Source organism: Arvicola amphibius, chromosome 1 (assembly GCF_903992535.2).
Source record: "Arvicola amphibius chromosome 1, mArvAmp1.2, whole genome shotgun sequence".
Classification (NCBI taxonomy): Eukaryota; Metazoa; Chordata; class Mammalia; order Rodentia; family Cricetidae; genus Arvicola; species Arvicola amphibius.
This window is the reverse complement of record NC_052047.1, coordinates 94,591,205-94,604,803: the sequence shown is the minus strand read 5'-3', so window position 1 is coordinate 94,604,803 and position 13,599 is coordinate 94,591,205. Positions and strand designations below refer to the sequence as shown.

Genomic DNA, 13,599 nt, shown 5'->3' with positions numbered 1-13,599 from the left:
CAATCCATGGCCAGGGCTTGTCCCCTGTGCGATCATCAGGAGTTAATTCCACCTGGAGAAGCTCTGCCCTGCCCATGCCCAGCCCTACCTGTGCCGTGATCTTGTCTGGGAGTGCTCAGCTCCCAGCAGTCCTCCAGGCTGTGCAGGCTTGGGACTTCGCTGTGCTTGAGCACAAGTGGTGAAATGGCGGGACTCAGGACACGCTACTCAGCGCTCTTTAGTGAGCTACGTGCCCCAGTCTCTCTTTACTGTTAGAGCTGAGGCTGCCCTCGAGCTCCTGATCCTCACACCTCACCCTCTTGGAGTGCTAGGGTCATAGGCAATGTACCACTGGCAGGCACGGCTCTTCTATCTTTCGAGAGAGTCTCGCTGTGTAGCCCAGGCTATCCAGGAACTCGATTTCCCAGATGCTAGGATGACAGTTGTACCCGCTGCATCCAGCCCAGCCACTGTTGCATTTCTAGGATGACAGTACTGCTGCATCCAGCCCAGCCACTGTTGCATTTCTTGGCTCAGGTGCTTCCTTCCATGGCCACTGGAACCCAAACCTATTCCTAGTGTTGGCACTTGGATGCTGTTTTCCATTTCCAAGTGACATTCCTGGGGTCACCCTTATCTCCTGACAGGCCCAGTGATATATTTTACCCAGGCCAGCCGGGCGTTGCTCAGGGAGAGTGCTTTACATTCTTGGGTGGTGACATGGCTGATTGGTCCTTGGCCTCAGCTGCTACATTGAAAACTGGGTCCTGAGCAGCCTGGGAGGGAGGGGAGGGGCTTCCTCTCAGTGGCACCAGGAGAAACCCACTCCCACTTCAGCTGCCCCTGGCTGAGAAAAGGGGCTAATCCCTAAGGATACCCTTGCTCACTGAGCATCCTGCTGTACTTTATCTGACCATTTGGACCTGGGTCTAAGGTGCCATCCACCCAGGGCAGGCGGGTATGCATGGCCTTGTGGTTAGGGGCAGAACCTCATGTTCAGAGGACCTGTTTCAAACTTGATTCTGCATGACATACAAGTGATCTTTGGTTTTGAAAGCCATTGTTTTTGTTTCTTTTCCTTTTTGGGATAAGAGTCTCACATAGCCCAGGCTGGCCTTGAACTAGTGCTTCTTCTGCCTCAGCCTCCCCAGTGCTGAGATGACAGGCATGCACCTCATGCCATTTTATGCTGTGCTTTGGATGGAACCCAGGGCTTCAAACGTGGGAGATGCCTTCACTCTAGCTTATGCCAGCTACAGCCTACAGCAATCCTGCCCCAGCCTCCTGAGTACCAAGCTGTCCAGGAGTGGGCAGCATGCACTGCCATGTCCAGCATCACTTGGATTCCTTTGCCTCCAACGTCTTTGGTTTGATGTTGCCCATATCCACTGCTGGGTCTCAGGGTTTTAAGTCAGCAAAACCTGCTCCTTCTTGGGAATGATGGGATCCAGCAAGCTCCAGCTTCCCCTTGGGCTCTGATGCTCTAAAACCCAGATTAGCTATGGCTGTGGCTTTTCAGGTTAGCCTTCCAAGAAGGGGAGTCCCAGCCCTTGGCTATCGCTTAGACTCCCTTTTCCTGTTTTGATGCTGGCTCAACCAGGCCCGGAGACAAGGGTGCGATGTCTTAATCCTAACTGAATCCGAGATGGATGGAAGCCCACTGACTTCCATCTGCCTTGAGCCCTTCCCGGTCCTGATTGGCCCCACATGGCCCACACTCTAGTGCATGACCTACAAGAGACTCTCTTCTGATGTCCCTGCACTTCCCAGCAAAAGCAGGTGGGGTGGGGACACAGATTGGTGGCCAGCTCTGGGCTTTGTTTCTGGCCAATGGTGGGGCACTCATAAATCAGGGGCATCCGGAAATGGATTTATGGAATGTCTGGGTGGGTAAGCCATCAATTCTTAGGGGTGAGGATGTGGGGACAAGGTGGGTGGAACCCCAGTGGCTTTCCTAAGCCATGGTGCTGGCAATGAGTTTAATCTCCAGGACAGGCAGTGAATAAATTGAGGGCACCAGGGTCTCAGCATCCTGGGACCTCCTTGTGACAATGGCTGCAGGAAGACTAACACTCATGTTTCTGCTGCTCCTGTCCTTGCACCTGGGCCTCGGGTGGGGCTCTGATCCTCAGGAGGCTCCAACGGCAGAAGAGATCTCATTTGAGGAGATAGAGACTGGAGGGACCTGGAAGCCCCAGGAAGGTAAGAATTCCTGGGGGTGCCTCATGACTCCCCAGTTCCTTCTAAAGCCCTTATCTTGCCTCATATTCCCATTCTACCCTGCACTAGGTATCAACCATGTCCGCCTTCCAAGAGCTCTGGCTGGTCCATGCCAGCTGTGGAGCCTGACACTGCCGGTAGCTGAGCTGGGCCTGGGCTATGCTTCAGAGGAGAAGGTCATCTTCCGATACTGTGCTGGCAGCTGTCCCCGAGAGGCCCGTACCCAGCACAGCCTGGTGCTGGCCCGACTGCGTGGGCAGGGTCGGGCCCATGGTCGACCCTGCTGCCGGCCCACCAGCTATGCTGATGTGACCTTCCTCGATGATCGTCACCGCTGGCAACAGCTGCCTCAGCTCTCAGCGGCTGCTTGTGGCTGTGGTGGCTGAAGGTGGCCAGCTCTGTGTCTCAGAATCAGAAGCATGAGGCAGCCTGGGCTTTGAAGGGCTCAGGTAACGTTTATTAGAAACCTGCCTAGGTGAAGAGGAGAAGGAAGTGACCCGGGACTGGGGATCTGCAATTAATGCAATAAAAGGAATGTTCTAATGGCTTTAGGAGTATGTGTGATGGGGTACACCCTGGCAGCCTCCAGGCTATGTGGGTTCTAATATTTGTCTCTTGAGGACCCTAGCCCTGGCAGATGGTAATTTGAAGACAACCACAGTATTCTTTTTTCCAACTTTATTCACAAGTCCAGAGGATAGGCAGAGGTCAGCTGGCTGGGGGTGGCTTTCCTGGCTCCATCCCCTCAGGGAGGGAGCGGCAAATCACTGAGATGCGTCGGCCCCGAGGGACACGTCGCTCCCCAAAAAATGATTCTTCATCTCGAAGGATCTCATGGGAGAAGTCGTATCGGGCTGAACCCCTGCAAGAAGAGACTGACTGACTGGGGTGGGTGGAGGGAAATCCCGCCCTTCCAGCATTTCTATAGTTTCCCTGAGTAGTGGTGGCAGCTTCCTCTGCTGTGAGAGCACAAACAAGAGGTGTTAGAAGCATCTGACCTCATCTGAGGGCTTCTGGGCAAGGCATTACCTTAGAATATAGAGGGAGCCTGGTTCCAGCAGCAGTTCAAGCCACTGCTCAGGTTCCTGGGTGTGCACCAACTTCATAACACTTGGGGACAGCAAGGAAAGGCCAGCAATGGTGGATCCACAGAACTGGAAGAGGGGTATGGTATGCATGTGGGGGTTGAGTCAGGCTCAGATCTGCCCTCCTGCCCACTCAGATCCTGGGAGTTCTGAGGAACTGCTTTCTGCCCACCTTGACACTGTCAACATGGGGCTTGATGTAGCCCCGAGGTTCCAGGTCCAACACGTGAACCAAGGATAGCAGGGTCTGGTCAGGGCCAAAGGCAGCCTCCTGGACCCGGTGCAGGATGGCCTGGCTTGCATCAGACCAGCGGGATTTCTCGGTCTCCCTGAAGCCATGGATGGCCTGCACAGAGAGCTCAGGTCATGATTGGAAACTTCCAGGAGAGGGAAATGAGTCCACAGGTAGTTTTTCCTGCTTTGATTTACAATCCTAAGCTGGCTCAGGTCTCAACCACACATCTGGTCAACAGGCTCCAATTCCTAGTCCCTGGTGCTGCCCCAGTATTAGGAGTCTGAGTCTCCGGGCTCAATTCAATCCCACTAATACCCTAGAGAGACCCCAACTGCTGGCACCCCCTCACCCGAGTCTTCTTTCTACCTCTGACCTTGTCGACAGCCATCAGCTGCAAGACCTCATGTCCAAAGGAATCTTGCCTTTGCAGCCCATTCCCTGATGCCCACAAAGGCCCTCTGATTCCAAGCCCATACACTGCTCTAGCCCCCTGGGCTCAACACTCCCGGCTCACCTTCCTGGCTCAGTCCCCCCGCCCCCCGCTCTAGGTCCCACCCACACCACCCAGCAGCAGACCTTCCCCCTTCCTCAGCTCTGGCGTTAAGATCAGCCCTATCCCATAGGATGTCCGGATCCTAGTGTTCGGAACTTTGTGCCTCCTGAGCTGCCGAGTACCCGCCACGTTCCACACCAAAGCAGTGCGTCACACGCTGCCGGCCGAGGGAGACCGGCCCTAGCCTGGCCGAGCCCACCGAGTCCCGCCCCCAGTGCTTACTGTCAACTAGGCTGTCTCGCCCCTCACCCTGTCCCAGGGGTGGCATTCCTAGTTCTCAGCTCTCCCCTCCGTCTGGCCACGCCCCGTGGGCGTGCCCTCATCGGTCCCCGCCCCTGGAGCTCCGCCCACTCACCGCGTCCCAGTGGTCGTACTCATAGCGCCGGCGCCGCAGCTGGGGCTCCAGTTCGCGTGTCAGCGTGTCCTCCTCCGCCTGGCTCAGAAATCCGGGCCGCACCACGGCCTCATCGCGCAGGCGGCTCAGCACGGCGGGGTCCGAGCCGCGAACCCAGCCGCACCCAGAAAGCATCCGCATCGCCAGACGCCTGCTGACCGCCATCTTCAGGCGACCGCTTAAGGGACGGCCCATGTTCCCGCAAGCCATTGGCTGAGGCCAGCTCCGAGCCCGCCTCCTACCGCACGCTATTGGACATGAGCTCATCTATTAGCTGTGCCCCAGACCGTCTAGTGTTGGTCCCGCCTCTGGGCCCTGATTTGATCTCTCTGGTTCGTGCTTGAGGTGCTGGACGTGGGCTAACCGAGGCTTGGGGTCACGTGGGGCAAAGTCAAGGTTAGAGGTTCATCCCGCGTGCTAGTACGGGCCCGACACCTGCTATTCAGCACACCCTGGCGGAGAGAAGGGGAATGACAACTTCAAGATCGGCCTTGACTACACGAGTTTGAGGTCAACCTGAACTACAGGTGATGTTGTCCAAACAATAAAACAAGTAAGACCCATTAATACAACCCACACCTCAAATGTTCTGAATTTAAAAGCAAAAAACTGTCTACCAGGGGGAGGGAAATGGGAGGAGGTGGAAATTTTTAATTAAAAAAAAAAAAAAAAAACAAAAAACTGTCTACCACCCTAATAACACCTGGGCTCACGAAGATGGCTCAGCAGGTAAAGGCACTCCCTACGGAGCCTGGTAGCATTGGTGTGATTCCCAGGACACCCCCCCAACACACAGTGGAATCAGAGAAGTCACTCCTGATCTCCATAGGGACACTGGCACCTGCCCCCTCTCCCACAAATAAACTTGTCCCATTTCCTTTTTTAGCTATATCTATATACCCAATCCTCTGCTTCCCTTTTTAGTAAAAAGTCCACAAAAATCTCCCCTATCATTCTTTCTGGCTCCAGCCTGCTTTTGGATCCTATGGCAAAGAGCCAGGTCTCATGGTCTGAGGATGGTGGCTCCTCCACGTCGCGTCTGGTTGACCTCCAGCCCACACTACCCACCCCACTCCAGGGGCAGAGACAGGCTCAGCAAGTAAGATCTACTTCTCTCAAGTTCCAGCACCCACTGGGAAGCTCCAGGGGACTCAATACCCTCTTTATGGCCACCACGGGGTACTGCACTCAGATACACAAACCCACACATAATCAAAAGTAAATGCATAAAACCATAGTTCTACCTACTGGCTTTGGGCTAGTATATGGCTTAAAAGCTTGCTAACAGCCATGCACAGTGGAGCACACCTTTAATCCCAGCACTCGGGAGGCAGAGGCAGGAGGATCTATGAGTTTGAGACCCAGCCAGGTTCAAACAGAGAAACCCTATCTCGATAAACAAACAAACAAATAAACAAGGTGGTTTGTCGTGGAGTCAAACTGAAAGCGGCCTGGTGTCTTGGAGAGGTAATGGAAGGTGCCTCAGACATGGGACAAAAACCACAAAGGTTTAATGTAAAGTCACAGTGTCTCAGGCCGGCAGGTAGCCTCAATCCACATCTTCTCCAGGGGTACCTCTGGGCTCAGAGGACAGAGTGTGGGGCGGTCCTGGGTCTCCACACTCCTAGAGATGAGGTCAGGCCTTAGGTACTCGCTGGGGCAGGAGAGTCGGCCGGTGCTGTGGGAGTCTCCTTTTGTACCAGTTCTGGCTCATCCTCCCCATCCTGAGGTGGGTGTACCAAGACCTTGTCCAAGATGCCAAACTCTTGGGCCTCCATGGGGCTCATGTAGCGGTCCCTCTCCATGGCAGACTCTGGCGGGAAGCAGTACATGTACGTAAGAGCAGAAACCTGGGATGCTTTCCCCAGATACCTAGGTTGAAGTCCCCACCAGTAGCAGATGGTTTATGAAGTTGTGAGGATGGGACCACAGGAGGTGCCATTACTAACAGAGAAATCCACTTGAGAGGCTAGAGCAGGAGGATCCAAAGTTCAAGGCCAGCCAGAGATACAGACCAAGATCAATGTCTTAAAAAAAAAAAAAAAAAAAAGTCATGGGGCTGGTGAGATGGCTCAGTGGTTAAGAGCACTGACTGCTCCTCCAGAGGACCCGGGTTCAATTCCCAGCACACACATGGCAGCTTGCAGCTGTCTGTCTGTAGCTCCAATTCAAGAGAATCTGACATCATTATACCAATGCGCATGAAATAAAGTTAAATAAAGTTAAAAAAAAAAAGTCAATTGGTAGAGCACTGGTCTAGCCTGCTCTGGCCCTGGTTCCGTTCCCAGAACTACCTGTAATTTCGGCAAGGCAACGGTTGGGAGCTGAAGGTCAAAGGTTGCCTTTAGGGCACCAGCTGTCCCTGACCGTCCTGCTCCCAGGACTCAGATACACATTCCTAGCATTTTATTCTTCCAGCCCCACAGTGTTGTGTTCCAGCATCCTGAGTTTTAAGTAAGACACGCACGCACTCTGACAATTGTTTCCCAAGGGGCTTGGAACTTCTCTGTGTCTCAGTTTCCCCAGTAGTAAGAAATAACATGTTTTCAGGTAGGAGCTCAGTAGCCCTCAAAGGGATGACTCCCGATTCTCTGCTGAACACTGTTCTCCGGCCTCTACATGTCACCGTACACGCGTGCCCACACCACACCAGCAACAAGACAGACAAAAGGATGGCAAACCACACCAGCAAAAAGACAGATCAAAGGATGGCAAGCAGGCCAGCCACACAGCTTGGCAGGAAAGAGGTGCTTGCCACCAATTCCGCTGAGCTGGCATTCAACCACCACAATGCGCAAAGTTATCAGGAGAGAGCTGATCTCTTACAAACTGGTCCTCTGACCGCCACACATCCACGTGGCAGGCACATGCTCCCCAAATCAACTGCTTTTTAAAAAAATGAATGTCACACGCACCAGGGAAACCCTGCTGGATCCCCTTGCTTACCTTCCCCACCCAAATACACTCTGTCAAAAACAGCACGGACCCGGACAGAGCCAGTTTCATGGCTGATAGTGGAGAATTGGCTTGGATGGATCAAGAGAATTGTTCTGGCAGAGGGACCATGGTTCAATCCTCAGCCCCACACAGTGGCTCACAACTGTTTATATAACTCTAGTTCACGGGGATCTGACACCCTCTTCTGACCTCCACAGGCACCAGGAACACATGCAATTTATAGGACACTATACATTGGAAAAAACATCATATACATATAATAAAAACAAATGAATTTTTTAAAAAGGGAAAGAAATGTATATTTGTTTTGTTTTTGATTTTTGAGACAGGTTTTTCTGTGTAGCTCTGGCTGTCTTGGAACTTGCATTGTAGACCAGGCTGGTCTCAAACTCAAGAGATTCTGCCGGCCCTCTGCCTCCCAAATGCTGGGTATTAAGGTGCGCCACCACCACTTGTCATACTAAAACTTACACTTAAGGCACACCCCCATGCCCTCACTGGGGATTCTAGGCGGGGCTCCACCCCTGGGCCCCACCCCCACCATTTAGAGACATTTGGCTCTCAGCATTGGAAGGGGTCACAGGCTCAGAGCACTTGTAGCCAGTGAGTCTGCTGCCCACGCCACGGCCCAGGTGACCCCACCACAGTAATGTCCAGGTGGGGAAGTCCGGACTCAGGACGATGTGTACATGGACGCGCAGTACGGGCTGGGTGCTCAACCGATCACCTGCAGGCTCTGCTTTGTGTGTTTGGCGTTAGAGTTGTACAGCTGCTTTTTCAGCTTCATGATCTCCTCGGCCTGGATGGCGATTTGTCTGTGGCTTGGCCCTGAGGATGTGCAGTGGTAAATGCAGGACGAAGATGAGCTCAGAACTGGAGGGGTCCCCACCCCCAGCCCCCACCAGTAGGATGCCAGAGTGAGGGGAGCCCCATTCCTGTGCTTCAACCCTGAGTTTCTGAGCCTATTTTCCTTCCCCATGATCAGTTTTTATTTTATCTTCTTGACACGGTTTCTCTACATAGCTCTAGCTGTCCTGGAACTCTTCTGTCAGATCCAGGCTGGCCTCAGACTCAAGCAATCTGTTGCTTCTGCCTCCTGAGTTCTGGAAACTGAGGGCGCTTGCCTACCATGCTGGCTCTGCTTTTGTTAGTTATCTGATGTAGGTGTGTTCTCTATCTATCTGATTCATTGGTTAATTAATAAAGAATGCTTGGCCTGATAGGTTAGAACATAGGTGGGTGGAGGTAGACAGAACAGAATGCTGGGAAGTGAGGCAGATGCCTCAGGGCAATCGCTATGCCCTCTCCTCTCTGAGGCAGATGCCTCGGACAGGACGGTATGGAGCCAGCCCACAGGTCAGACATGCTGAATCTTTCCTGGTAAGGACACACACTCGTGGTGTTACACAGATATTAGCTATGGGTTAGTCAAGATGTGAGTAATAGGCTGAAACTAAGGGCCAGGCAGGTGTTTAAATGAAATACAGTTTGTGTGTTGTTATTTCGGGACATAAGCTAGCCAGGCGGCCAGGAGCGGGGTGGTGGGAACTCTGCCCCCTGCTCCTCACTACAGTTATCCTTTCCCTCTGGCGGGCGGGCGGCCGGCAGGAGAGGACGATGGGACCCAGCGTCTTCCATTTCTACTCAAGGAGCACCTCCCAAGTCATGAAACAACCTATCTCAAAGCAGAGGCAGAGGCAGAGAGATCTCAGTGGGCTAGGGCTAGCCTGGTCTACATAGTATGCTCCAGGACAGCTAAGGATGCAAGGTGAGATGCTGCTTCTGTCACAAGCAAAGACCAGCGGCCTAGACTTCCTCCCACAATCCCTGCAAGACCTGTATTCACCCTGGCACCTCCAGAGGGCTGGTGGATCATGATTCTGGAATTGGGCAGTGAGTGGCGCAATGCCTGGGCTGCCCGCCAGCGAGCGAGCAGGAGGAGGAGCCCATGCTGGCAGCCTTGTCCTACACACCACGTGCAGATGGGGTTCAGAATATATTGCATTGTGTCGTAGATGGCCAGGCCTGCAGTCACCACGCCACCTGCAGACAGTGAGCAAGTCAGGGCCCAGTAGCATCCTCCTCCACCCCAGTTCTGTTCCAGCAAACTATGAGTACAAACATCATAGGGGTGGGTAGGTGACAGGAATGAGAGGCGGGGTCACAAGGAGACTCCTTTTAGAATCAGCTATGGGCACATACGTACATGGGACAACACACGCACACACACATGCATGTCACACAAGGCTCTGCCAGCCACCTCCTGGTGATGAACTCTGGTCAGGTCATACATCACCATGTAGGGCCAGCCACTCCTGCTTTCTAAGGAACACCTGCCCTGTGTAGATCGGAGGTGAGCATCCTCACCTTCCACTTGAAACTTTGTTGAGAAATGAGTGCACTCACTGTGTAGAAAATTCCGAGAGAGAGGCTCCTGGCCTGACAAGCGCCCAATCAACAATGCCCATCCCTGGGCCTTTGAGAAGGACCATCTGGTAAGGGCGCTCCCCACCAAGCCTGACAGCCCGAGTTCAGTTCCTGGGACCCACATGGTGGAGGGGAGAAGTGACTCACATAGGCTGTCCTCTGCCCTCCGACACGCACACAGTGGCATGCACCCAACCATCTACCCCACATACTTACATAATGAAGTGCACTCCTTCCTAACATTTTTCTTAAAAATCAGTGATTTTTCCCAGGCAGTGGTGGCGCACGCCTTTAATCCCAGCACTCGGAGGCAGAGAAGGCCGGGGATCTCTGTGAGTTCGAGGCCAGCCTGGTCTACAGAGAAACCCTGTCTTCGAAAACCAAAAACTGGGCTGGAGAGATGGCTCAGGAGGTTAAGAGCACTGGCTGCTCTTTCAGAGGTTTCTGAGTTCATCCCAGCAAACCACATGGTGGCTAACAACCATCTGTAATGAGATCTAGTGCTCTCTTTGGCATGCAGGCAGACATGCAGGCAGAACACTATACATTACTAAATAAATTTTAAAAAAAAGAAAAGAAAGAAAGAAAAACCAAAACAACAACAACAAAATCAGTTATTTCTGCAGATAGCTGGGGGCTCATGCCCTTTGACAACCCCCAGCTGAAGTGAGACGCCAACAGGGAATCGGTGGCAGAGTGAGTTCCCACTACACAAGCAAGTGGAAGTGGGTTCAGAACCCCAGCACCCACAAAATACACACAGCAGAACACGCCTGTAATTCCAGCACTGGGGAGGCGGAGACACGAGGATCCTTGGGGCTCACTCTCCAGCCACACTGGCATACTTGGAAAGTTCCAGGCCAGCGACAGCCCTTTTGGAGCGATTTTAATTAATTAGCTAGTTCTTTGTTTTTTGTTTGTTTTTGTTTCTTAAGACAGGGTTTCTCTGTGTCGCTCTGACTGTCTCAGAATTCACTCTGTAGACCAGGCTGGCCTCTAGAGATCTGCCTGCACCTGCCTCCTGAATTCTGGAATTAAAGTGTGCACCACCACACCTGGCTAAAAATACTAAATTTCTGTGTAGTCCTGGCTGCCCTAGAACTCAGAGATCTGCCCGCCTTTGCCTGACAAGTGCACCACCCTGCCATGCCCGGAGCGAGTTTAAATGTTAGATTCTGCAGAAAGCTGTTTCAGACCTATTCTCCAGAGAGGGAATATTCCCAAGCCCTATCCAGGTCAGGCCCTGCTCACCTGGGCTGTTGATGTACATGTGGATGGGTTTCTTGTTGCTTTCAGACTGTAAGAACAGCAGCTGAGCGATCACTAGGCTGGCGACACTGTCATCAATCTGTAGGTGGGGAGGGCAGAATTGTCCCCAGATTGAAGGTGGGCTGGGTGGAGGCTTAATGAGCCAGCATAGAAAGGGGGTGGTCAGGGAGCCCCAGACGCCTGACGGCAATAAGCTGAGGACAGGGCTGGGATGTAGTTTAGTGGGTCGAGTGCTCACCTAGCAAGCTCAAGGCCCTGGCTCTAAGCACTGCCTAGACCTGGTGTGGCGGTACATACCAGTCATCCCAGCACTTGGGAGTCGGAGGCAAGAGGATCAGGGTTCAAAGTCAGCCTGGGCTACACACGACCCTGTCTCAAAAAGTCAACTATCTAACTAGGGCTGTGGCTCAGCGGGTAGAACGCTGGCACTGAGTTCCAGTCCCAGCACGTCATGAACCTGGTGTGGTGGTACACCTTCACCCCAATAAATGTCACCATCAGCTACAGAGGGACTTCAAGGCCAGCGTGAGACCCTGCCGCAGACTACGGTGGTGTACGCACTTGACACCCAACATTCGGGAAGCTGAGGCAGAAGGATGGCAAGGTGGAAGCTAGCCTGGACTACGCAGCAAGAGTCTGGTTCAAAAGAAAAAGAATGTTTAAGGTCAGGGCCTAGGGTCTAGGAGGTCACCAGGGATGACCGAGCAGGGTGAGGCACAGAGCTTGACAAGGAGAGAAAGGTTGGAGAGACAGCTAGGTGTCTCCAGAGCGCACCGGGGTCGCTCACCGGGCCCATGACGCACACGATGCGTTCCCGCAAGAGCCTCGAGTATATGTCATAAGCGCGCTCGCCTCGACCCTGGTAGGAAAAGAAAAGTGGTGAAAGGTCAGCGACCATTGCACGCCGCCCTGCCTCCTCAAGTCTCCACGCCACGCCATGTCCCTACCAGGACCCCGTACCGTCTGTTCCACCACTATGGGGATGAGCGGGAAAGCTCGCGGAGTAGTTCCATGCAGGCTCCTCCGCAGGGGTGAGCCGCTTCCAGCAGTCCATGGCGGAGAGAAACGCACGGCGAAGCGAGACAAGACAGCACCGTATCCGACTGCAGCCACCCGGGCCTCCCCAAGCAGCACTCGGGGCCACATACCTCCGCGCGCCCCGGCTTGCCTTCCGGAACTACAGTTCCCGGCGTGCTCTGCGGGAGTCGCTCGCTAGTCCACTTCCGAGAAGGGAGTGGGTGGGGCCGCAGAAGGCGGGGGTAAACCTGTGGGCGGGGTCTTCATCGGAAGTTAGCGTTCGAAAGACTAGGGAAAGCCTATCTCGGTCATGCAGGTTCCCGCAAGGGGCTTTGCGGTTCCGCGGTGCCCACGCGGGAAGCAGCGCACAGCGGGGTGAGGGGATGCCTCAGGTGAGACATCTGCCCGTCACCGTTGCTCCCGCAGCAATCTCTGGGTGCATGTCATGTGCTCGCCTGGTCATAGGAACTACAATTCCCAGGTGCTTTCAGCCATGACTCCCGGGTATAGGCGCTTTGAAAAAGGGGGCGGGACTTATACAAGAAGTCGAGCCTTGGACTCGCTGAGAAATGTATTGAACAAAGTAGCTTAAGGAGTGGGGACGCTGAGGTAGGGCTCCTGGAGGCCTCCAAGGACCCCAGAGCAGGAGCCCTGAAACTTGACGGAGGCATCGGATGTTCTCTATAGCTGTATTCATTCTTGGAGGGTGCCCAGCTCTCTAGAAACGTCCCTTTTATTGTCCCATTTCAGGTGGACAGTTTTTGCTGTGAGATGCATGGTCCTCCACCTTGAGAAATACTGTCCCCTCCACCTCGAGCTGCCGCCGCCAGACCCAAATCCCGTAAACTCCCTCCACGGCCACACCTGCTTCTCCGTTTTCCTCCAGCCTCGCCTGTGCTAGGAGGTTCTCGGAAGAGGTGAAACTGAGCCATCGAGCCCGTGACATCATGGCTCCTTGCCAGTCACCTCTGCACCCACCTTAGTCTTCCTTGCACACTCGCTTGGCTCCAATGGCCACACTTCCTACCAGATGGGATTCCCTCTGCTCTTTGCTGAGCTCTTTCCCAACACACCTATATCAGGCTCAGACATGTATGCAGAAACTCACTGCCTTTGCTACCACCAGAAGCACAGTCTGGAACTTTCCCAATTAGTTGTCACCTGACATAAACATTACTTAAAGTAGTTGCACTGATTGATCTTTTTGGTTTTGTCTTTTGTAGTTGTAGAACAAGAGCTTCATGGGGAGACAGTCTACAAGTTGTTCATCTCGATTCCCAGCGCCAAGCCTTGCCCCCCAGCCCCTCACTGGGAGGTTCTAGGTAGTTCTACCCTTGACTATGCCCCCAGCTCCTCACTGGGGGATTCTTAGTGGGGCCTCTAACTCTGAGCCATACTCCAGCCCCATATTATCTTATTTAATATCCTTAGCAGCCCCAAGAAATAGCAACTACTTCATCTC

The 13,599-nt window shown here is 53.5% G+C and overlaps 3 protein-coding genes across 3 annotated transcripts; 1 reads left to right on the top strand and 2 right to left on the bottom strand.

The window, feature by feature from the left end:
* Nucleotides 1-78: 78 nt before the first annotated feature.
* On the top strand, nucleotides 79-2,746 carry Pspn (persephin). Its single transcript, XM_038324826.1, has 2 exons — nucleotides 79-2,181; nucleotides 2,269-2,746. The coding sequence occupies exons 1-2, from the start codon at nucleotides 2,031-2,033 to the stop codon at nucleotides 2,583-2,585; spliced, it is 468 nt and encodes a 155-aa protein (XP_038180754.1). The 5' UTR covers nucleotides 79-2,030; the 3' UTR covers nucleotides 2,586-2,746.
* A 116-nt stretch (nucleotides 2,747-2,862) lies between these two features.
* Alkbh7 (alkB homolog 7) lies at nucleotides 2,863-5,088 on the bottom strand. The gene is made up of 4 exons (XM_038330745.1): nucleotides 4,428-5,088; nucleotides 3,457-3,630; nucleotides 3,229-3,353; nucleotides 2,863-3,061 (listed from the first exon to the last, which is right to left on the bottom strand). Exons 1-4 carry the CDS (start codon nucleotides 4,731-4,733, stop codon nucleotides 2,908-2,910), a joined length of 759 nt encoding a protein of 252 aa, XP_038186673.1. The 5' UTR covers nucleotides 4,734-5,088; the 3' UTR covers nucleotides 2,863-2,907.
* An 867-nt stretch (nucleotides 5,089-5,955) lies between these two features.
* LOC119814739 (caseinolytic mitochondrial matrix peptidase proteolytic subunit) lies at nucleotides 5,956-12,322 on the bottom strand. The gene is given in 7 exon segments (XM_038330757.1): nucleotides 5,956-6,279; nucleotides 8,145-8,235; nucleotides 8,238-8,252; nucleotides 9,271-9,467; nucleotides 11,103-11,199; nucleotides 11,908-11,979; nucleotides 12,081-12,322. Coding segments are annotated over 7 exon segments (828 nt in total). The 5' UTR covers nucleotides 12,267-12,322; the 3' UTR covers nucleotides 5,956-6,109.
* Nucleotides 12,323-13,599: the final 1,277 nt, after the last annotated feature.